This window comes from Pinus tabuliformis, chromosome 5_1 (assembly GCF_031772625.1).
Source record: "Pinus tabuliformis cultivar Carrire ecotype Pingquan chromosome 5_1, CPIR1, whole genome shotgun sequence".
NCBI lineage: Eukaryota > Viridiplantae > Streptophyta > Pinopsida > Pinales > Pinaceae > Pinus > Pinus tabuliformis.
Genome location: NC_142305.1, coordinates 934,210,934 through 934,236,715, shown reverse-complemented (window position 1 = coordinate 934,236,715; position 25,782 = coordinate 934,210,934). Strand labels below are relative to the sequence as shown.

Genomic DNA, 25,782 nt, shown 5'->3' with positions numbered 1-25,782 from the left:
TTCTTGGAGCAATGAGCAACCATAGGGTGAGTGGTTCACCTTCCCCTAATGGTGCACGATGTACAGGGTGAGTGGTTCACCTTCCCCTGTGATACCCCATGGTGACATATGCATAGGTTGAGTGGTTCACCTTCTCCTATGGCATATGAGTAGGATGAGTGGTTCACCTTCTCCTGCTGGCACATCCTACCCATGCAGTCTGGGACTCATGGGAAGTACCTCTCATCTGGCCAATGAGTAGGGAAATGAGGATAGGGACCATAGTACTACTAATGGACGCATCGTGTACTATCGTACTCCCTATGCTAGGATGTTGATATTGATCTGGGATCAATGGAAACTGACTTCGAGTCGATTAAGAGTGGTATGACACACTCTCTATTATTGGAGACTAACTTCGGGTCAGTGGAGAATGGTATGATACATTCTCGATCATTTCTTCTTTCTTCATGGTTCAGCAGAGCAGAGACAGTGATGGTACAGATTGTCAAACAGTTTGGTAGGTGAAGTTCTCCCTAGTTGAGAGGGAGTGTTAATTTTGGCAACTAGGGCCAAACTTCACCTTGGACAACTCATATGAGACAAGTGATATTTCTATTGGATTCCTCTCTCCGAGAGGTGTAGGATTGATCTAAAGATCATCCCATTCTGACATGTACAAATGGAATTATGAATTTATTTTGATTATGGACAAATTGTCAAGGTTAGCTAATAAACTCATGTAGGCTCAAAAGCCCAACAGTCACGTCTATTCATCCTCAACGTTTGCATATAAATACAAGATGCCTCCTCCTCATTTGGACACTTCACTCACACATCACTCTCTTCTTGATTAGGTACGGATTTCTGAGGCTTCTCTCTCTCCACATGTGCGAAGAAGGGACTGCTCTTTTGCTGTCCCTTCGTTGACCAGAGTTGACCAGAAATTGCAGAAGGTTGTTTTGACCAGCGTTGACCATATTTGACTACGATTTTGTGAGGGGTATTTCTGTTTGGGCAAGCCGCAGTTCTGGGCACGAAATACGAGGTTGTTTGACCTCTGTTTGACCAGCATTGATTGTGCTAGGGTTTGTTGCTTCGTTGACCAAGTTTCACTGGATATTTTCGAATTGTTTTTGGGCTGATTTGACTTGTTGGTGGAGGTCGAGTTGACCAAGTTTGACTGAGCTGTTTTTGGAGGTCAAAATCTGCCTGTTGACCAATGTTGACTTTTTGGTTAGTGCTTTCTGTTTCTGTTGTTTGACTGATCAAATTTCATTGTGATTGGGCATGTGAATATTGTGTATTGTACTCTCTCTTTGCTGAACTTTTGAAGAATTATAAGAAGAATTGATCAAGGGTTTCCCCACATTGGGGTTTGTCCCTGGCTGGTGCCATATCTTGTGTCCTCTTGTACTGTTATTGTTTATGTTCTATCTGCATTTTACGATCATGATGATGTGATTGCTAAATTGGATATTTATATTGGGCTAATAAAGAAATTGAAGTAAAATTGCTCTAAGCATAGAACATACCATTGTTATAAAAAATTAACATAATACTTGTCATCATTGCCCTTATTTTGTTGTCCCATCTTTTGATTGGTTGTCTTCAGTCGCTTATACTAGTACCCTATAAGTCTTGTCCTATGAGAAGAAGGCACTGGAAATACCAGACGCTGATGCAGCTGTAAGAAAAGAAAAAGCATATGCCAGATGTCAAAATGTAAAAGAATGGGAAGGGATGTAAACCAATCAAAATCCAATTATAGCTTGAGCTCTACCTCCTCTAATATAGGCACTTACCTCGAGAGTATCCATGCATATCACACTTACCAATGTAAAAGGGACTCTTAAAGAACTTCCTGACCCTATTGAAGCAATAAATTTCCCATCATTGAAGGGGGATTAAATCATCATTATTACATGATAAATCAATGAAGCTTGTTAAACAAGGAAAATCAAAGAAAGAAAATGACAAATAAGGGGACTTGGAAAAGCAAAGGCAAGGGAAGGCAACTCAAGCAACTAAGCACTCCCTCTACAAAGTTGCTCATGGATGATGGTTTTACATAACCTAATGTAAGACTATGGCTCTTTGGAAGTAAACCACAAGCCATAATGCCTATCATTCACACCTATCATTCGAAAGTGTTGACCTAGGAACTGTCCCTCCCCTTAGGGTTGGAACCACTTAATAGGGTCATGTAATAACCTTCACAGGCCTAAGTTTGGTAACTTGTATACAATCATAAGATAGTGAGACATTTGAAGATGACACTCTTGTGAAGTATTTTGATGGCTTTAATATTAAATATGGTCCAAGTTGATGCTCTTATGGTTCTCATACCCATAATGTTGATCTCACTTGATTCCCTGAGTGTGTGCTAGATAATTCTAGGTGCTACCTGTTGATGTTTTTGCAACATCAGGCAGTCATTCTCCCATAGGGTCATGCTAATTTGATTAGTGAGGAATGATACATTCACCCATGGGGCCATGTTGATTTGGCTAGGGGTGAATGGCCCAAGAGTAGACTTTTTCCCATACAATCATTGCTGATTTGACTAGGGGAGATTGATACATTTACCCATAGGGCCATGTTGATTTGGCTAGGGGTAAATGGCCCACAGTACTCACATTGCTAGCTCCATATAGAGCGGGTTTGAATTGTTTATCTAATGGAGATTTTACCCATTAGTGGGGTTAACAATTCTAGTCTAATGTTCAGTTGTCATGTAGGTTCCATAAGTGAGGAGTGAAGAGCGACCTGTATGAGTATCCACTCAAATTAGAGCTCTATATAAATAGACAGACATGTGAGAGGCTAATCAATCAACATAGCAAGCTCATTGATCTTTTCTAGTGTAGGAGAAAGTCAGAAAAGGAGAAATATGTTTTGAAATCATCTTTTCTTCATTTCTATCTCTCTCTTGGCCGGACATGTGAAGAAGCTTTGATCGAGTTTTTGACGAGTTTGATAAGTTGAGTTGATTGCAGCCTCAACTGAGTTTGACTGAGGGTTGACTACATCTGTTTCACTGAGATTTGACCAGGGCCAAGAGTTTACTGCACTTGCGAATTAACCATAGGGTTGACTACAGCCGCATGTGTGAAGTGTTGACTACAAATTCCAGGGCCAAAGTTTGATCGCAGACTGATAGTTTGAGCAACGATGACTTTTGAGTATTTTGGTTGGTTTGACCAACATTGACTTATTGTTGTTTGACTAGGTTTGTTTGGTATTTGACTTGGATTATTGGCACATATTTCTAGACAAATTTTGATTTGTAAACCTTGTTGAAAGACAATTTCTCCTGAAGAAAAAATTGTTGGGTTTTCTTCCAATGTTGGGTTTCTTAGGGTAAAATTATTGTCTCTATTATGCATGTTTGTTTTCTATGATCTTTACTGTTTTTTTTGTATTTACTATTGAGATTTTACGAGTATAATTATTCAATGATAAAAATGGCATAAAATATTGTTTGAAAATCATTATCTGGCAAAAAATTATCTTCTACTACATTTGCCATAGAATTTCAACATGGTATTAGACCTTTGTTGAAAGATCATCCAATGAAGTCAGCATAAGAGACAATATTCAACATCTTGGTTGGATTTTAGATCTCTTGTCAAAATGGTGCCAAGTCTCAAAGTAGAAGACAAGTTGGATGGTGCCACCAATTTCAGATCTTGGAAGACGAGGATACTCCTTGTCTTGGAAGAAATTGAGTTTCAGGATCATGTAAAGGAAGTCATTCTAGAGCTAAAGGGAGATAAGAAGAAATCCAAATAGAAGAAGAATGATGCCAAGGCTAAGAGAATCTTGATAGATTCCATAAAGGACCACTTGATTTCACATGTTGTTGAGTTGAAGACCTACAAACAAGTGAATAATGCTTTGGTGGGATTGTTTGTGAATAACAGACATCAAAACTGATAGCTTGTAGGCTTGAATGTAAAAATACACAAGAGGTATTTGTAATAAGAATTTATTATATATAAAAAATGTGCAAGTGATGAATTTTACAATGAAGACCCGCATATATATACCTAAGCAAGTGCCCTTTCTTGACTGGGCATGTCTCCTAAACATGCCTTTTCACTTGACTTAATGACTATTTAACATAACCAATATTTGATTATTTAATATTTACATTAATTATATTTATTTTATTTGTTATGAATTATATTCATAACATAGCCCCTTCCTTCGGAAGCTTTGTCCTCAAGGCTTTAATGCTGTGGATTTTCTTCACTTAGTGTCTATCGTCTCAATGTATATAATCTGGCCATCATCTTTTCATGTAGCTCATCAATAATAATCCTTTGGATTTTTATTTCTTTTTGTAATATATTTTTTTGTTTAATATTTTTTTAAATAACTTTTTTTCTAATTAAATAATTTTTTTTAAATATATATATAATAATAATTATAATTATTAATTATATCAATTGTAATTATTAATTAATTCATGTTGACTGTTCATTAAAATTATTGTTTGCCAAAATATGATTTGGGTTTGACCGAGCCAAATTTTATTGATACGGATCGATCTGGCAGAAAAGACGTGATGTTTGACTATTAACTATTCGACTTGGATTGGAGAAAAAGGGATGTTTGACTGTTCACAGATAAATCGACGGGCCTGTTTGGTGGCTAGGACGGGAGGTGGAGAGTGGGTGACAAACACAGAACCGGTCCGTGGGAAAGCGATGGCAGAAGGGGACAGAACAGAATCGACGACAGACAGAACGGGTGATGGCAGCAGGGAGCACGAGGACGCAGAGAGACCCAGTCAGTTGGTCGAGAGCAGATGGTGTGGGAGTTTAGACGCAGCGAGAAGGTTGAGACAGCATGGGGCAAGGTTTCACCAGCCTGAATTATCGGCGATACCACTCATTATTTGATTTTTTCCTGTCTTCTGGTTTTCTCCTTCATTTTCTAGATCCTTGATGTTCCTATCTAAAAACTCATGGAGTGCAAAACAACGTTCATTAGAGTAAATTATGATCAATTCAAAAAACATAGGATCTGATTCAGTTTTAACATCTTCCAAAACATGGAATACAAATGAGGCCGGCAACTGCTCTAGGATGCTCCTATGCCGATTAGCTATATCAATATCAACACTGCTTTCTCTTTTGTCCATTATTCCATTGATTATCAGTTGCCTGGCATAAGAATGGGGCTGAAAGACACAAGAACGAATGAGTTCCAAGAGAAGCACTTGAAGATGCTTGAATCCTTCACCCTTTTGCAATTCATGTTGATCAAGCCAAGCAACAACAACATCATGTAGAGGGCTCTGACCCTGAAAAGCAACAGAGGGATATGGACATCCAGTAAGGAACTCGTTCTAAGAATTTTTTGATATATTTCTTAACATCTCAACCTTTGGCATTGCATCCCTGCTTGTAAATTTGTCATCTAAACATGTATTTGGACCATCAGATACAACACCACTGCTAGACACATCTCCTTTGTCAGAAAGTAACTTCTTTCGAATTGCTTCCAACTTTATTTTCATGACTGAAACTGCCATATAAACACAGGAGAAGTCCCTTTTGCCAGTAATTTTTCCACCTACAGGCAGAGAGACTCGGCAACTTCTGAAATCACATGTTGCCCACTCACAAGGGAAAAATACAGCATAAGCTTTTGAAGCTTCTAGTGCCCCCATAAATCTCAAGCTTGATCTTATGCAAGGACAAATTTCAGACAACCAACCATCTGGAATATTTTCCCCAGTGAAAGACTCTTCAAAAACACAATGATAAGCACTTATCACATCTCCTGATATCAGAGCTTTATCTAGGGTCTGCTTAAGTAACTTGACACGGGGATTCGGGGTTCGTAGGATACAGGGATTCGAGTGTCTGATTTGGACACATTGACCCCTTAGAACAAGACACGTTAGGATATATATATATATATATATATATATATATATATTAAAAATTAGATATTTCTTACACAAATTCTCATGAATGATACAAATTCATTGATTTCAAACATAGATCTTCATCTAGATGTAAGTTTTATTGTTTACAAAGTAAGTAACATTATAACATGCATAATACATACAAAATTCAAATACATGTTACATAAATGATAAATCAATGAATCATAAATTCTAAACTCATAAATGATAAATCATAATACATATTCAATTCATCAATGATCCAATAGGAGAAAGACAAGATAGTAAGATAAAAACACTGACAGCTGTAGTTTTCTCATTAAGTCATCAAAATCAAGATATGTTACATAGGTAGTGCAATGCCAGTGGCAAATATAAATAGAAATAGAAATACAAAATACAAAACAATGACAGGTATACAAGCCTCAAGGCAGTAGGTAGCCCATGACTCATGAGTCATCAATCCTCATAGTCATCATCAGAATCAACATCATTGTCCTCATCATCATGGTCACCACTGCTCTCGCCTGCATCCTCCTCCTCCCTTGTATCCATAGTCACCTCTGCATCTACTGGTGTGGAGGATGACCCCTCTACAGTATCACCATCATCAAATCTAACAGGCTCTAGCACTGGATCATTGAGATCCATGTTGGCCAATGCCAACTCAACACTGTTGTCTAGACCCATATTATCAAGAAAGACATCCCACATCTTTGTCTTTCCCTTCAACCACTCTTCCCTCTACCTGTAAATAAGACGAAGGTTGGTGTGCACATACACCATTATCTCTGCCCTGAACTGCTCAAGCTTGCTCTTCTTAACACTATACAAATTCCCATCTGTGCTCCAATTCCTCTCACAACAAGAGGATGAAGTCACCTGAGAGAGGAACCTCATGGCTAACTGCTGAAGAGGAGGGCTTGTTGCCCCATGATTTGCCCACCAAGAATAGGGCTTCTTAGCCCCCTTATCTCTAATCACATAATATCCTGCAAATCGACCAGTGCCAGTGGAAAACTCTGCAAAGGCATCCTCCACCTCATCAAGAAATGCTCTATCCTGAGAAACCTGCCTGAATGCATCTTTCCTCCCCTTTGAGATTTCTCCATCCATGTGAGGAGGGAATCTGCAGGAAGGTCCACCATTCAGCCACTCATGGCTGTAGTATTTTGGGTTCAATGAGTGAGCCAAACAATGTAAAGGTGTGCAATTCTTGTCCCATCTGCTGACAAGAATATTCTGTATAGTACCACAGAAGGCCTCTGGTGATGTCTCATACTCAGAGCACTCACTCCGTAGAATAATGCTCCTCACAAACTCAATCATCGAATCCCATCCCTCATAAACCTCTCTTAGGATGGGTTTGTTTGTATTTGCAAATCAAAGCAAAGAAATGATAGGGTCCATGATCTGAATAATTAGATCTACCCTCTCCCACCAAGCGTCATCTAACACTGTGTCCTTCACTCTTTTAGAGGCTAGTTGATCCGTCTTTCTCCAAAAAGACCAAAACTCAGAAATAACCATGGCCCCAACAACGGTCTTGACCTCCCTCAACCTCTTCGACATGATGAATGAAGAGGCAAACCGTGTATCAGCGATCTTCAACAATGATATATTGTTGTACTCCTTGTAGATAATGAGGCCATTTGTATGATTTTGCACAAAGTTACAGATATGTCGTGCATCCTCAATAATGTTACCAATCCAAAGCACATCAGAAGCAATGTATTTCAATGCTAAATTCAATTAATGGACAAAGCAAGGTGTCCAAAACACTTGTGGATATTTAGCTTCCACAATCATGCCAATAGCCTTGCAAACATATGCATTATCTGTAATGATTTTCACACAAGAATCAACACCTACATCTTCAATAACTTTAATAAACAACTCAACCATAAATTGTGCATCCCTGTATTCTCCAAATGTATCCACTATCAAGAAAACTAGACCATTCAAGGAAGACACCATGAAGTTGATGAGTGGATTTCATGCTGGATCTATCCATCCATCAGAAACAATGCTAACCCCAGATGTTGGCCATGATGCTTTAATATGCTCAAGCATTTTTTACACCTCTTTTTTTGCCTTCGTCAACAATGTGGTTCTAAGCTTCTCTAAACCAGGAGGCACATACCATGATGGAGACCCGTGAGTTAGAGCTCGGCACATCTCAATAAATAGAGGTGAGCGTGCAACAATAAAGGATATGACATTTTGATAGTAAAAAAGGCAATGGTGAGATCAAGCTCTTCCCGTTTCTCTTTTTGAAAAATCTTGTCCATTGGACCGAGTGAAATTGTCTTTCTTTTTGCTGCTTGTCTCCCAATAGAACTCTCAAATGGAAATTTGGTGGTGCCTTTCCTCAAAAATGGAAGGGGGTCATCATTTTTGGTTTTTTTTATTATTTTGCAACCACATTTGCCATACCAACAGTGAACTCTTTTTCCATTTCTTTCCTCTTTTGTAAAGGAACTTGTGTACAAGCTCCAACTCCACAACTTGGTAAAGCCAACAAATGGCCTTTCACACGAAAAGATGTGCTTGTGAAAGTATTGTAGCAAAAGTTGCATTTCCAATTCACATTTCCTCCTCCCTTCCCCTTGTTGCTTGGCCCATCCTCTCTTGTGACATATTTCCACAAGGGATATTTCTCAATGTTACCTTTAGGAGGACGTCTTCCCTCAACATTATTTGCAGCAGACTCTGATAATATTGGGGGAGGAGGGGCATCTCCAGTGGGGACATTCTTCCCCTTCCTTTGCCCCCTACCTGCTGCCCTCGATTGAGCCATGAATACTGTAAACAATGTAAACTTTGAAACGGGAACTGATACTGTTACCCGTTTTGTAGAGATAGCAAAAAAGTGACCTGATTTTGAAAGGGGTGATGTAGAACACACGTTTTTTTAGAGCATAGTTTTTGGCACTTTAATTTTTTTTATGTACATTGCGTTTTAGAATGGTAGTGATTTTCATGCTGATTTTAAAAAGTGGTAATTCTGCATCAGACCCTTTTTTTAAAAGACCTATTTTTTTACTTTAAATTTTCTAATGTATAAAATGTAAATAATTATTTTGTAAATTTAACAATTTTTTAAGTAGTCGTTTTCTTCATATTTTCTTATTTTTATTTTAATTTTAATTTTTTTGTAGTAAGGTTTTTATTATTTTGCATTTTTAAATTAGAAAGTCGATATTTTGAATTTTCGATATTCTACATATTTATAGATCCTTAATTAATTTTTCAATCCACATGAAATAATTGTTTCTAAAAAACAATATTTTTTAACAATGGACATAAAAATAACCATTTTTAACATAAATATAACTAAAAAACTACACGTTTTGATAATTTTTTGCTAGAATTGACATGTCAAAATCACAATTTTTATACGAAAATTTTAACTAAAAATGGTTAAATAATAGTTTTTTTTATGAATTTCATGTCAAAAAAATAATAATAATCACTTTTTTTTTAATAATGATTAACTTAAAAATTAATACGAAAATCACATATTACAAATATTGAACGCATAACAGTATCAGTTCCTGTAATCATAATCGAATAACCACCACCTGACTGCCCATGGGGGTGGCTATCCAATTCTTGGAATCGGATAGCCACCGCCCGGCCACCCCCACGTGCGGCCGAGCGGTGACCATCTGGTTCTGAGAATCAGATAGCCACCGCCCGGCCACCCCCACGGGTGGCCCATGGGCAACCGAGCGATGGCTATTCGATTCTGAGAATTGGATAGTCACCCCCACGAGCATCCGGGCGATGGCTATTCGATTCCGAGAATCGGATAGCCAGCCCGACGGGAGGTCGAGCGATGGCTATTCGATTCTGAGAATCAGATAACCACCCCCACCGACGGTCAAGGGGTGGCTATCCGATTCTCGGAATCAGATAACCACTCCCTGACTGCCCTTGAGGTGGATATTCGATTCTGAGAATCAGATAACCACTATCCAACCACCCCCACTGACGGCTGAGTGGTGGCTATCCGATTCTGAGAATTGGATAGCCACCGCCCAACCGCCCATGGGGGTGGTCAAGAAGTGGCTATTCGATTCTCGAAATTGAATAGCCATCGCCTGGCCACTCGTGGGGGCGGCGGCCAATAAAATTGTTTTTTTAAATAAAAAATAAATTTTGTTAAATATGTTTATTGTATTTAATATATATATATATATATATAAATTTTAAATGTTTTTTTTTTTAATTTTATATACATTTTAAATATTTTAAATGTTATTTTAAAATATCAAAAATATATTTAGCTTTTTTTAATTTTAATGTTTTTTTGAAAATGATGCTTTTTTTAATTTTAATTTGAAAATATGTATGTTTTTTTTATTTTTTTTTAATTTTAATTGTTTTTCAAGTTTTTATTTTTTTTTTAATTTCAGCATATTTTTGTTTTTTAGGGTTTTTTGAAAATGTTTTTAATCTTAATTTTTGTAGTTTTTTAATTTTTTTCGTTGTTTTTTGTTATTTTTCTATTTTTTTAATCTAGTTTGTTTTTAATTTTTTTTTTTTTTAGTTTTTCTTAATGTTTTTTTAGAATTTCCTATTTTTACTTAATTTTATAAGTTTTTTTATTTTATTTTATATTTTTCCAAATTTTTTTATGATTTACCACATTAAAAAAAAATGTTATTTTTTTGAAAATATGTTTTTCTTATTATTTATTTCTTTAAATTTTTTTAATTTTTTAATTCTTATATTTTATAGGTTAATTTTGTTTTTTTTTTTTTTTTTTTTTACATTTTTATGATTGATTTTTTTTTTTTAATTTTATGTTTTGTTTTTAATATATATTTTTATTTACGTTTTGGTATTTTTTTTTAACTTTTTTTGTGTTTTTTTCATTGTTTTTATTTTTGTTTTTATTTTTAATTTTATGTTTTTATTATTTTTTTGAAATTTTAATGTTTTTCGGAGTCATAACAAAATTTTTTACACCATTATTTCAAAATGTTGAAAATTTACCCAAAAAATAGAGTGTTATTCGAGCATCAACACTTTTCGTTTTGAGGGTGTTTTTTGCACATAAAAAATTGGTTTTACTAGCATTTTTTTTTAAATGTTGAAATTAACCTTAAAAAAAAATCCATCGTCCCATTATTAGCACTTTTCATTTTTAGGCTGGTTTTTGTTTTTGCACAAAAAATTCGTTCTCATTGCCATTTTCAAAACATGTTCAAAATTGACCCTAAAAAAAACCCCATCGTTCTAGTATACACACTTTTCGTTTTTAGCACTGTTTTTCATGTTTTTTTGGGGTTTTTTTGGCAGAGTTCTCGTTTTGAGTTTATAGTTCCTGTTTCAAAGTTTACATTGTTAGTAAAAAAAAAACAAAACATGCACAAATTTTTAAAATAAATGGATATACAAACTGCTGTAATACAAATGCAAAAAAATAGAGAAGAAATGCACTTACTTGTTGCTTGAATCTCCTTGAAAACGCTCCAAAGGCTTGGCTCCTTGCTCCAAACTTCTAGCAGCAAACCCACAGCTTACTTCTTGCAAAAGGAATGACACAAAATGATAAAGAAAATCAGAAAGTGCGCCCTTTTATTGGCTTGCGGGTTCCTTTTTGCCAGACTTGTGTCCGGATTTCGTGACACGATGTGTCTGAATAGGACATGATCCGGATTCGATCGTGTCCCATTTGGACATGATTTAGGGCGAATCGAATCCGATTCGCAGGATTCTGACACTTGGCAAAAAATCAATGAATCCGGTTTCTGAGGGGTTTGCACAACTTTGCCCTGATTGTTGTGAAGAAGCACAAGATTGACAACTTTTGAAAGATTAGCAACGCGTTTTTGAATGGAGGATAACAAGTCTGTTATAGACAACTCATGGTCAGTAACCTGCCTTTCAATGGAACTATTCATATCCATTTTGTTTGAAATATCCACATCTGAAGCCTTTCCCACATCTCGAGTTTCCATCAAAGAAGAAATGTATCTGTCACCGAATCCCGATTTAATATGCAACTGTTGTTGATCCTTGACCAGGCATGTCGATTGGCATAGGACATTTTGACTGAGTTTGGTCAGAAGAAATGACATCTTGTGGCAAAGATAGTGGAACCGATAACCTGCAAAAAGAGGAGGCCGACTGATAATAGCAACCTCATGTGACGCCAGAAGGTGGAGACCATATCTCTAACTACCTCCTCCTGCAACTCTGTGGTTCTAAGTGAGACGAGTGACCTCTGATTATATGTCCGGTTTGTTGAAAGAGTGATGACAGGATCAGTCATGAACTCATTGCTAATGGGACAAAAGAACTCCTTGGGCACACTGTGAGTAGAATTCTGAGGAACGTTTGGAATTTTCTCTTTGTAAAGTGGAGAACCCATTTCAGATCCTTGATGGCCTTTGGCACTCTCTAATGCAGCCCTGGAACGTGGCCTGAGTTTCATGACATGAGGCACAAGCACATGAATCAAAGGCATTTGTTCTGCAATACCACCAAGGCTTCCTGAAATTGTGTAACGTATCAATTCACAGACAGCATTAACTGTTGCATCAGAAATCTTGTATGAGTTCAAAGCACCAAGAGATGCTTGGACTAGAGCATGAGAAGCAAGAATGCTGGATGGGATTCCAAAACTTAGTCGTAGCCAGGATGAAAAAGCATCCAAAACTTGTTCAAGCAAATCTTCGATGGCCAAGCAAGAACTCAATATATTAAACGCAATCTCCTTTGATTTTGTCAGTTCTTTCTGAAAATGGCGTCGTCTTTCTGGATGAGCCCTAATTTTGTAGCTATATGCCTCCTCTGGCATCACTTCTAGTAGTTCTAAAAAGCTAGGAAGGAATTTTGGCGTAGTACATAACTCATCTCTTAACCAATTTAAATGTCCAGAGATGCCCCAATCTTTTGTAGGAACATGCACTGTTAGTGCTGCCATTGCTATACTAATCTATTTTCTAACCTTGGTCAGACCTTTGCTAAACCTTTTCAACAATTTCTTTAGTGCTTCCCATAATGATATAAAAGTTGAAGATGGAAACTCCTCAAAATCACACTAGACCTTCATTTTAAGAGTCTAAGAGCAAAACATAAGAGTCTCTAAGTTGGTATTGGATTCATGCAATAGGTTGTCTGACACCTGCCACGCGTCCACGTTTCTCTGGAATTCTTGCAACCATCGGTTAGCGTCCCTGTGAATTTGCTGGTCCAGATGATGGTAGAGAGCCTTTAGAGCCTCCTCAAGTGTGGTTTTTGCATCTGCAACAACCTACTTTTTCTCAAGAGCCACCAATGGTAGCTTTTCATTGACAACATCTTCTTCATTGTTATGATATTGTACATCTCCTTGTTTCTCAAGAGAATCCTCATCTTGATCTATATCAGCTTCATTGGAATCATTATCTTGATCTAAATCATTCTCGTCCATATCAAGATCAACTTCATCTGAATCGTCATCTTGATCTATATAAGCTTCATATTCATCATTATCTATTATATCTTCATGTTCATTATCATTATTCTGATCAAAATCTTCTTCTTTTTGTTTCAACTTGTTTCGTTTTTTCACTGTCGCTATTGTCTTATTATCAATTTCCTTTCGACATGCTTTAAGTTTTGCATATGATTTTTCTAAATGCTGAAATGCTTCTTGAATTTTATTAAACTGCTCAATGCATTCAGGACATAAATGTGATGGCATATTGTGCGACGAACTATGTTCAAAGACTCACATGATTATATTGTGTGCCATGGCTATGATACCACTGAAGCATCAAAACTGATAGCTTGTAGGCTTGAATGTAAAAATACACAAGAGGTATTTGTAATAAGAATTTATTATATATAAAAAAAGTGTACAAGTGATGAATTTTACAATGAAGATCCACATATATATATATATATATATATATACCTAAGCAGGTATCCTTTCGTGACTGGGCATGTCTTTTAGACATGCCTTTTCACTTAACTTAATGACTATTTAACATAACCAATATTTGATTATTTATATTTACATTAATTATATTTATTTTATTTGTTATGAATTATATTCATAACACTTACCTGTTGGAATTTCTAAGTCTGACACGTTAGAAACCCTTCATGTACTTTACTGATTTATTCCTACCTACTTGTTCTGTTAATTAACAAGTTATTTACCATGTAAATACTAGAAATAAATACAAGTACATTCTCAACACATTACAGATCATCAATTGAAGGAAATAGAAACAAGCACACAAGTGACACCCTTGTTTTTGGACTAATGTCCCCGGAAAAACCTAATGCGGGAAAGCTATCTGAGGGTTTGATTTATTAAGCAGTTTCAGAATACAATCTGGGTGCCAAATCCAGCTCACCCAACAAAGAAAAATATTGGCAGTAGTACCTCTCTACTCGGAAGCAGATATTCCGGTTGAAACCCCGAATAAACACTCCCGCAACTCCACAGCTCCAATTTGCCCCATGAAACTCCAGCGTCAGCCTCTCTCTGGCCCAGTGTTAGCCCAGCGCCACTCTGGCTTGGCCTGCATCAGCGTTTGGAGGCACTGCGTCAACCCTCTGGCCCTCTGCGTCACCCACACTGGCCCTCTGAGGCACTGCGCAGCTCCTAGCTGCCTCTGCGTGAACCCTTGGCTTCTTTCGCATCCCTCTCCGGCTACTGCGCTAATCCTCCCGGTGCTATCTCTGCCTCTCTGCTTTTGTATTCACTGCCCCTCAGCTGCAACTTTGATCACTCTCTCAATTTTCTCAGCAAACCCAGCCCGAGAAAGTCGAAATCTTGATCTCTTGGTGTGTTCTCCAAGTGACCCTCAAGCCTCCTCTTATACTTTTCTCATTCACAAATCAACGGCCGAGATTAAGTCCCTAATCAACGACTAAGATTAAATCTGGCTTGATCCATGACTTTTGGACCATTCTAACACAGTTTTATATTAATTCACATTAATATTTTATTTTCCTAAGTTTAGACTTAGGGACTCCATTAAAAATATTAATTATTTTAATATCTCCCAAACTGTTTAGAATCCGCCCAAACCCTTTCTGGGTATTGGAAATCTCATGTGCCTTAGCCTCTCCACCTATTTTCGTGGCTAAAGCACATCCGATGCTACCCCAAATCAACATTACCTTGAGGAATCAACTTTGTAATGTCATGATGATTAGGTTAGATTTTGTTGTCTCTTATCTTATGAGAGTTTCTCAGTTGAGAGATGAACTTAGAGCCATTAGAGATACCATTGATGATGCAGAGCTTGTTACAATCACTCTCAATTAATTTTCTTCCTCATGGGATTCATTTGTTCAGGGAATTTGTGCTTGAGATAAGATGCCCAATTTTGATAAGTTGTGTACTGATTGTGTCCAATAGGAGGCCTGATTGTTATCCAAGAACAACTTGCAAATACCTCAGGATGAAGAAACTCAAGCCCTTGCAACTCATGCAACGAAAGGAAAAGGAAGAAGAAATTTTGGAAAGTTCGATAAGAAAGATACAGGTAGAAGACCAACTCTAGTTTAGGATCAGAAGAAGGATATGCAAAAGATCAGGTGCTTCAATTGTCATACTCTTGGTCACTATGCCCCCCAATTGTTAGTTTTTGGTAGCATTAGAGAGGTGTTCTAGTCTCAGATGATGCTAAGAGGCTAAGGAACATTAGATCTCCAAAACCCAGAAAAGGTTTCGCAAGATAAGCTGGGGAAACACCTTAATTCAATTATTTTCCCATAATTAAATTATTTCCTAAATCTAACTTAGGAAAAGTGGTAAATTAAAGTCTAAGTCATCTGACATAGGGACACGGGACACGCAAGGCACGAAAATTTGAGTGTCCAACAAAAGCACATAGATCCCTCGAAACAGGGCACGGAGGACACGTTATATATATTAAAAATTAATACTAAATAGATAGTTCTTACACAAATTCTCATTCATGATACAAATTCAGACATAGATCTAGATTCTACATTGTAAATTCAAAATTTGTAAGCTATACAATGTAACATTATGCATACAAATACAATTGTGACAGATTTATCAATGATCTAATAAGAGAAAAACAATAAATTGCAGTTTTCTTATTAAGTCATCAGAATCAAAATGTGTTTCATAGGTAGACCATAGTAGCAATGCCAATGGAAAATAGAAACAACAAATACATAACAACTACAAGGTAGTAAGTAGCTCATGAGTCATCAATCATCATCATCATCAAAATCAACATCACTATTATGGTCACCACTGCTCTCCTCTGTTGCATCCTCCTCCTCTGTATCCAATTGTTGATTTGGGGTAGCATCAGATGTGCTCTAGCCACGAAGATTGGTGGATAGGCTAAAGCACATGAGATCTCCAAGACCCGGAAATGGTTTGGGCAGAATCTAACCAGTTTGGAAGATATTAAAATAATTAATATTTTTAATGGAGTCCCTAAGTCTAAACTTAGGGAAAATAAAACAGTAATGTGAATTAATATAAAACTGAGTTAGAATGGTCCAAAAGACATGCATCAAGCTAGATCTAATCTTAGCCGTTGATTAGGGACTTAATCTCAGCCGTTGATGGACTAATGAGAAAAGTATAAGAAGAGGCTTGAGGGTCAGTTGGAGGACATACTGAGGGAGACCAGTGAGTTCAATTTCTAGAGCGGGGTTAGCTGAGAAATTCGAACTAGTGGTTTGGAGAGCAGCAGGAAGCAGCAAGTACGGAGCAGAGAGTCAGGATCAGCAACAAAAGACCAGTGTAGAGGAAGTAGAGGTAGACGCAGGGCCTTTCAGGTAGACGCTAAGGCAGTAAGAGACTACGCAGTCACTAGAGGGCCTGCGTGGGTGACGCAGATTGCCCCAGGGCTGACGCAGACAAGCAGGGGTTGATGCAGAGTGTCTGGGAGCCATGCAGAAGTCAGCCAGGCTGACGCTGGGACTGGGAGAAGTGCTGGAAAATTTTTCTCTCTGTTGGGTAAGCCGTTTTGGCACCTGGTTGTATTGATGAATTGCTGAATAATAAAATTCTCCCTTGCTGCACCAGTTTTCCCACAATGGGTTTTTCCAGGGACAGTTGTCCAAAAATATCTATGTCGATGTGTTGATTCTTGTGCGTGTGTTTGTTTCTGTATTATGGTGTGATATCTGCAGTAGAATTTATTTTAATATTTATTGAAAGAATTTCATAAATAACATATTGAAAATAAGTAGGCAAAGTAAATCAGATGTTGCAGGGATAGAATTTTCACATGGTATCGGAGCCAGTAATCAAAGACAAGAAGGGAAAACCAGTTATGGGTCGAGACCATGATGCAGAGGCATCCACGTTAGGGGAATTGCACAGATTTTCAGAAAATTGCACAAGAGATTTTGATTTCTCCATGTTGGCTTCCAGGATGGAAGAAGAAGTGGTTTGTATGACTAATTCTGCATCATTAGAAGTATGGTATATAGACAGTGGAGCCTCTTGGCATATGACGGGAATCAGGGAATCTTTCTCAGAGTATCGAGAAGAGAAGATGAACTTTCAGATCACCATGGGGAACAAGGCAAAGTGTACTCCAGTAGGGAAGGATACCATAGTTTTTCAAACAGAATTGGGAGAACGGTTCCGCGCTACCAATGTGTTGCATGTACCAGGGTTGGGAATGAACTTACTTTCCGTGTCGCAACTTTAAGGGAAGGTCTATGACGTCTACTTCATCAAGGAGAAGGTATACGTCAAACACCTGAGCTGGAAAAAGAAAGTGCAGATCGGGATCAAAAGTAACAGGTTGTACAGATTACAACTAGAATCACCAATGGCACTAATAGGTAGTCATGGAGACAAGGACTTGAACGAACTATGGCACAGAAGAATGGGACATTGGCACCATGGGGCTCTGAGAATTCTCAGGAGCACTGTAACAAGAGTTCTGGATCTTAGTACGGAACGAGATGATGCATGCAGAGGATGTGCTCTAGGAAAGTATGCCATGGCAACATTTCCTAGGAGTAAACACAGGGCCAAGAGTGTACTAGGATTAATACACTCAAATATCTGCGAACCTATGTCCACAAAAGTTCTTAGTGGTGCCGAGTATTTCCTTACCTTCATTGATGGCCACTCAAGGAGAACTTGGATTTATTTTCTGAAAACCAAGGACGAGGCTTTCGATCGATTCAAAGATTTCAAGGCTCTGGTGGAGAATCTGACTGGGAAGAAAATAAAAGTTTTGCGCTCAGATAATGGAGGAGAATATGTCGATAAGGACTTCATTTATTTTTGCGCTAAGAAGGGCATCGTAAGAGAGTGGACAACTCCGTACAATTCGAAGCAGAATGGAGTAGCAAAAAAAAAAGAACAAGACTATTGTAGTGGCAGCTAGGGCCATGATGTATGATCAGGATATGCCAAAATTCCTGTGGGCAGAAGCATGCAACACAACAGTCTATGTTCAGAACAGGACTCCTCATCGGGCGTTGGGCAAGATTACTCTAGAGAAAGTTTTCACATGGAAGACGCCTGAAGTCAGTCATTTCAAGATATTTGGGAGTTTAGCATATTGCCACATACCCGAGGAAAAGAGGAAGAAGTTGGATCAAACTGCGGAAAAGGGATATCTAATGGGATATAGTGAGAACGCTAAGGCATACAAAATCTATCTTCCAGGGAGCAGGAAGGTAGTGGTTCGATGAGATGCGAAGTTCATGGAGGACAGAGATTTCAGAAAATCTCGTGAGATGCCTTTTGAGGAGCAGTCAAAAGAAGAACCATTGATTAAACCTCTTCAACCAACAAAAGTAAAGAATTCTTCCTCAGGTCAAAAAGATTCACAAGATGAGGAGGAGCTAACAGAGGCACCTGCTGGCAGAGGAAGAACTAGCAGGGAACTTTGTCAGATTCTGTGAGATGCAGAGGACTTCATCAGTGCACCAAGAAACAATAAGAGGGAGCGAAAACAGCCAGATAGATATCAGGCATTAGTAGCTCAGGATGGGGAGCCTATCAGTATCCAGGAGGCAGCTCAACATCAGGTTTGGCTAGATGCGATGGTAGAGGAGTACAACTCCATAATGGTGAATGATGTCTAGGAGGTAGTGCCAAGGCCTCAAGACAGATAAGTAGTAAGTTTGAGATGGATCTCAAGATCAAATACGCTGCAGATGGCAGTGTTGAGAAATACAAGGCCAGGTTTGTGGCTAAGGGGTATGCTCCAAAGGAAGGAATTGACTACAAGGAGACCTTCGCCGCAGTAGCCAGGTATACATTTATTAGGACCGTGATATCTCTTGCAGCTCAAATGGGGTGGGAGATTCATCAGATGGATGTCAAAATGGCTTTTCTGAACGGGGTAATAGAAGAAGTGGTATACATTGAACAACCAGAGGACTTTGAGACACATGAGAAGAAGTCTCATGTATGCAGATTAAAGAAAGCCCTATATGGGCTGAAACAGGGACCTAGAGCATGGTATGGTCGAATTGATGGCTACTTGCAAAAGATGGGATTTGTCAAGAGTGACGCGGATCCGAATCTCTACTATTTGGTTATAGAGAATGAGCCGCTAATCTTAGTATTGTATGTGGATGATCCCTTTCTGACAAGATCATCCAAGCTCATTGGGGACTACAAGAAGAATCTAGCCACATAATTCTATATGAAGGATTTGGGACTAATGCATTACTTCCTAAGGTTGGAAGTTTGGCCGCAGAAGGGAGAGATCTTCCTTGGGCAAGAGAGGTATGCTACAGAAATCTTGAAAAAATTCAGGATGGAGGACTATAGACCCATGGCTACTCCAATGATCACCAACTGGAAGAAGATTGATGCATCAAAAGACAAGGATGTTGGCCCCACCCTATACAGGCAGCTCATAGGGTCTCTGATGTATCTAGTCAATACCAGGCCAGACATTTGGTACGCTATCAACACTCTCAGTCAGTTCATGGTGGAACTAAAGAGGGCGCACTGGGCAGCAGCCAAACACGTTCTCAAGTATTTACAGGGAACAATCGATTATGGACTCTTGTACACCAGGGGTAAGGATATCAAATTGAGTGGATTCACTGATGTAGATTGGGCAGGAAGTTCAGTGGATCGAAAAAGTACCTCTGGGTATTGTTTCAACATTGGATCAGGAATGACTTCCTGGTGCAGTAGGAAACAGAAGTTCGTGGCTCTGAGCTCATCTGAGGCAGAGTATATGGCGGCGAACAGCTTCATGTGAGGCCATATGGCTTAGAAAACTGCTTGTGGACCTATTCAGAAGGAAAGTGGAGGCGACCAGTATCATGTGCGATAATCAGAGTTGCATCAAGCTCTCCAAGAATCCAGTGTTTCATGATTGGTCAAAGCATATTGATATCTGGTGTCACTTTGTCAGAGACTGTGTCCAATGAGGAGTTTTACAGTTGAGCTACACTCCTACAGGAGAACAGGTGGCAGACATCCTCACCAAGGCCCTTGGAAGGACAAATTTTGATTACTTTAGGGAAAAGATGGGGATAATAAAGAACCCGTTTCAGTAGCAGAAATGGGGGTGTTAGCAGCACGAATGCAAAGGGATATGCAGTGTGGATGCAATATTGGGAGAAAAGGACCAACAGCAACACGGATGCAGCTGTGGCAGTAGCAGAGCCATGGGCAGCAGTACAGATGCATCAATGCAGAGGATGTTGGGCAGGGAGGCTTAGCATCAGTACATGAACGATGCCGGATGATCAGGGTGATACTCAGTGAGGAGTATTACTAGAGCACAGTCCTTGCTAAGAGGGAGTGTTGATTTTGGGTAGCATCAGATGTGCTCTAGCCATGAAAATTGGTGGAGAGGCTAAAACACATGAGATCTCGAAGACCCAGAAATGGTTTGGGCAGAATCTAACCAGTTTGAAAGATATTAGAATAATTAATATTTTTAATGGAGTCCCTAAGTCTAAACTTAGGAAAAATAAAATATTAATGTGAATTAATATAAAACTGAGTTAGAATGGTTCAAAAGACATGGATCAAGCCAAATCTAATCTTAGCCATTGATTAGGGACTTAATCTCGGCCATTGATGGACCAACGAGAAAAGTATAAGAAGAGGCTTGGGGGTCAGTGGGAGGACACACTGAGGGAGACCTGTCAGTTCGATTTCTGGAGCGGGGTTAGCTAAGATATTTGAACTAGTGGTTTGGAGAGCAGCAAGAGGCAGCAAGTACGGAGTAGAGAGTTAGTATCAGCAACAGAATATTAGCACAGAGGCAGTAGAGGCAGACATTGAGGCAGCAGGAGACTGCGCAGTCACTAGAGGGCCTGCGTGGGTGACCAGATAGGCCCAGGGCTGACGCAGAGCGTCTGGGAACCATGCAGAGGTCAGCCAGGCTGACGCTAGGACTGGGAAAAGTGCTAGAGATTTTTTCTCTCTGTTGGGTAAGCCAGTTTGGCACCCTGTTGTACTCATGAATTGCTGAAATATAAAATCCTCCCTTGTTGCACCGGTTTTCCCACATTGGGTTTTTCAAGGGACTGTTGTCCAAAAATATCTGTGTCGATGTGTTGATTCTTGTGCATGTGTTTGTTTCTATATTATGGTGTGATATCTGCAGCATAATTTATTTTAATGTTTATTGAAGGAATTTCATAAATAACTTATTGAAAATAAGTAGGCAAAGTAAATCAGATGTTGCAGTGATAGAATTTTCACACCAATGTAATCTTTGCATCAGATGGTGTGGAGGATGACCCCTCAAGAGTATCACCATCATCAAAAGGGGCTCTAGCACTTGGTCGTTAAGATCCAAGTTGGCCAATGCCATTGCCAACTCAACACTACTATCCAAACCCATATCATCAAGAAAGACATCCCACATCTTTGTCTTTCCCTTCAACAACTCATGCACATACACCATTTGTCATTGCCCTGGACTACTCAAGCCTGCTCTTTTTGACACTATACAAATTCCCATATGTGCTCCAATTCCTCTTGCAACAAGAGGATGAAGTCACCTGAGAGAGGAGCCTCATGGCTAATTGCTGTAGAGGAGGGCTTGTTGCCCCATGATTTGCCCACCAAGAATAGGGCTTCTTAGTCCCCTTGTCTCTAATGGAGAAGGCCAAATTCGTCTGCAAAGGAGGTCGTACAAGCAGTTCCAATTGGCAAAAACCCTAGTGCGAGTTGCCGGAAGAACCATAAATCAATAACTGAAGGTCAGATCTATTTTCGGAAGGCATAGCAAGTGGTTTCCAGTGACTGAGGGAGATAGGACGGCTCAGTTAGAGCCAGTTTCCAGTCAGTGCGAGTGGATCCAGAGCCACCAATGAGCATTCTGAGTAGAGGTGCGAGTAGCCAGTGGAGAGTGCGGGTGACTGGATAGAGGTAGAGTTGATTTGCAAAGAAGATTTGATATTTCTAGTATATTTTTCCAGTTATGATCTATATTTGTGAGAGGAATCAGGATAGCTAGTTGGGCATCCAGTTGTAAAATTCTCAAATTGTTGCATAATAAAATAGACCCTCATCTATTGCATCGGTTTTCCCTTTGGGGTTTTTTCGAGGACTATTGTCCAAAACATTGATGTCTATTTTTATTGTGTGTGTGCATCTATTTCTTAGTTCTTATTTTATAATTCCGCAGCATTTTTATTGTGAGGAATGCATCAGTGATTTAATCGTTATTTGTTGTGAACAAATAAACTGCTAATAAGTTAGAAGATTAAACTCTAGTTGTTGCATTTATGGAAATTTTGTTAAAAATATGCAACTGCAGTCAATTCCACTTTGGACAACTCCCTTGATGGAGATAATGATTGCATTGAATTCCTCTTTTCGAGAGGACCAAAATCGACCTAAAGATCACGCAAATAGGATAAGGGAAAGTGTACTTATGAAGAAAATCTCACATGTGCATATCTCATAAGGTCGACCCTAAAGCAATGTGGACCAACTTGGAAGGCTATAAATACAAGTGACCTCTACCTCATTTGAACACAACCATGAGACACTCTTCTATATTGTTTTTGGCTTGCACAGGTCATGAGACACTCTTCTATTTTGATATGTGATGTAGCACTAGACTTCATATACATATTATATATTAGCTTTCTTTACATGTTTATGTGGAAATGCATTTATTTGATGTTGTGGATAGTTTAAGTTTACATGCTAAAAAAAAATTTAAAAATGAATATTTTTGTATTTTTTAAATTTTGCGGACATTTTCAAAAATCTCTCAACTTTAACGACTTTTTCAATTCTAGACCCTTGCCGATTTAATCCCGACTTCGACTTTTTCCACATTGCTTAATTAAGGATGCCAAAGAGTTCAGTGCATAATTCTGAGTTTATTGCTTCCTTAGTTGCTCTCATGAGGAAGATATGATTTTATGTGTATATACCCTTACGTTTGACTTTTTGGTTTTCCTATATTCAGCTACTATGTAAATTTTCCTCTGTGATATGAGACATATTTTGCAACAAAGGATTAATTCTCATAGAGGCTGCCATCATGGACTCATCACCACATTTGACGAGTTATTTAAAAATTTTGCATATTGATCACTTCATTATCATCTTCCAAAGGCTAGGATTTCTGAAATCCAATTCAACTTCTTCCAATGTATAGCCACTTTTAATGTTGATTTGATAAATTTCACCTACATCTGCTTCTGTTTATTCAAGTTTATTTTCTCGTCAGTTTCAGTATATTGTGTCAGAATTCCTAGGATATATTCTTTGTTTCTCACATTGTGTCATTCGTCAAGGGAAGCCTTTATTTGTTTTGGTTCGGTTGGTGAGTTGAATAGCCATATTATTCCATTCTTTGGATGGAATGAAACCTTGAAACCCAAATGTTAATCAGTCATTAAAGTATCAATCATTTGTGATGCTATGGCTTATTTAGGTTTTGAGAGAAAGCTTGCTCTGTTTAAGAAACTTTTATTTTCCAATTTATGTCTGCATGCTCTTGGTTAAAACTTAACCCCTGTTTTTTCGAGTGTCTGAGACCATCTTGTTCGGAATGGGCTAGGAGGGATGGTTGCATTTCCCTGTCTCCACTTTGGGGAACTTTTATCAATTCTTCTCTTAATTTTGAGTTTGCTCCATCTTATTCAATTCTGCAACTTGGTCGAAATTTCTATTGTAGGATGTAACCTGTTAATGCTATCTGAACCTTCTTCCATCTCAATAAAGTGCATACTTCTCGTTCAACACATTTTACTTTTGCATCAAACCCATGTATCTGTTGTAATAATCATTCATAGCTTGCAAGTTGCACTGAATATGATGCTTTGTGAATGCAAACTAGATCACTGTCACTGTAACTACTGTATATTGTATGCTATGATACTGAATGCATTTACACAGGATGTTGTAGTTAAAGATAATGAACTATTTAATCATTTCTGGTGTGCAGAAAGTAGAGAAAAGGTTGCAACCTTTGGCAGATTTGCGAGAACTTGCTTCTTCTGAGAGTGTGGAATCTTTTACTCTTGTCTATTCTAACATTCTCCAGAACCACCCTGACTGCCCGGTATGTATATTCAATTGCATATTCTGTAAAGGATGAAGAAAAAGTAGGCAATCTTTCTGACACCACTTTATTTTATTTAAAGTTTGTTGGGTTGCTAAGCTGAATTATTATTATTAAATAAGCTGAGCATCTCACTTTTAGACAAGAGAGGTGAGGGCCATCTCTGTTTCATTTTGATCCCCATACACTCGAAAGAAATCATGGTTTAAGTATCTGTATGATTAGGTTTATGCATTGGAGGAAAACTTTGTTCCAATTCTCTTATGGAAATTTATGGAAGAAAAGAATATTTACTCCCAGCATACACCTTCGTTCTTTTGTTTTGTCCAAATGCAGCCTGAGGTTGTAGAGAAGATTGTTGCCCTACGTGAAGGAATACCAAAGAAAGATGCCCGTGAGGTATCCTCCAAGTTATTTTCAAGTCTCTACTTCTTACTCATGCAATTTCCTTTGTGTGTAATTGTTTTAGTGCAATAAGATTCTGTTCATTTCTTTTCTTTTGCACAAACTGTGCACCTGCTTGTTTCTCTCACTTCGCAGGTACTACAAGAATGCAAGGAAATATATAGTGCTTTCCTTGCAAATGGGGATTTACCCAAGCCCGGATTTCTCTTTGCCAGATTAACTTGTCTGACGAAGGCGACTCTTCGAAAGAAGCTTTAAATTTATTCAATAATTATTGCAGATACAGATTATAGGATGTGAAAATTGTCTCCCAATCATTTCATTTTGGAGATGACTTTGTGGCACAATGTGCTGTTTTGTATTTAATGGCTACAGAAGAAAAGGAAGACAAAGAAAATAGCATTCGTTGCTGATTCATGATTTGAATGGGAATGGGAGTGTTGTCAAAGGCATTCAAGAGGCACACTTCTTTTTTCTTACATATGTGCTTTTAGTTTTATTTTTGAATTTTGTTCAATCATTTATTTTCCCAAATGGAAATATCATGACGGCCTCTACTTTTATGTGAATCATACAAGAGAGCAGGAGGGCTTGTAACCATATGTGCTAGTACTCGATCTACCACTTTTCTTATGATTTTACGCATCTATATCTTAAGTTGTCGCCCTCTTTATGTATTATTTTGGATGCAAATAGGATCTTATTTTGTGGATCAATAGGACAGGAGCAATGAAAGAAAGCGCACTTTTAAATATAAATGTTATAAACTTTTGTGAAGAGGAGATCCATGGCAATATCATTGAGAATGTCTTTTCTAAACTTAATTGTATATGATGCATGCTCATGACAAAGGGAAAGTTTCATCAACTAGCAAAGTAGTTACTAAATTCAGTTGATAACATTCAACTTAGGAAAATTCAGCAAACAACCTCTAGATTACATGATTTGAGAGTGTGTTGCATAAAAATATTGTGTACTTAAATTTCTATT

At 38.2% G+C, this 25,782-nt stretch overlaps 1 protein-coding gene across 3 annotated transcripts in view; it reads left to right on the top strand.

Moving 5' to 3' along the window:
- The window catches only part of LOC149167846 (exocyst complex component SEC6-like), a 504,852-nt gene extending 479,403 nt beyond the window's left edge, over positions 1–25,449 (top strand). For all 3 annotated transcript variants that reach the window (XM_089433197.1, XM_089433196.1, XM_089433194.1), the window contains 3 exons: positions 24,271–24,387; positions 24,724–24,786; positions 24,928–25,449. In XM_089433197.1, the coding sequence (XP_089289323.1) occupies positions 24,271–24,387; positions 24,724–24,786; positions 24,928–25,050 (303 nt within the window). In that variant the 3' untranslated portion in view covers positions 25,051–25,449. The remainder of the gene's footprint in view (positions 1–24,270; positions 24,388–24,723; positions 24,787–24,927) is intronic.
- The last annotated feature ends 333 nt before the right edge of the window (positions 25,450–25,782 follow it).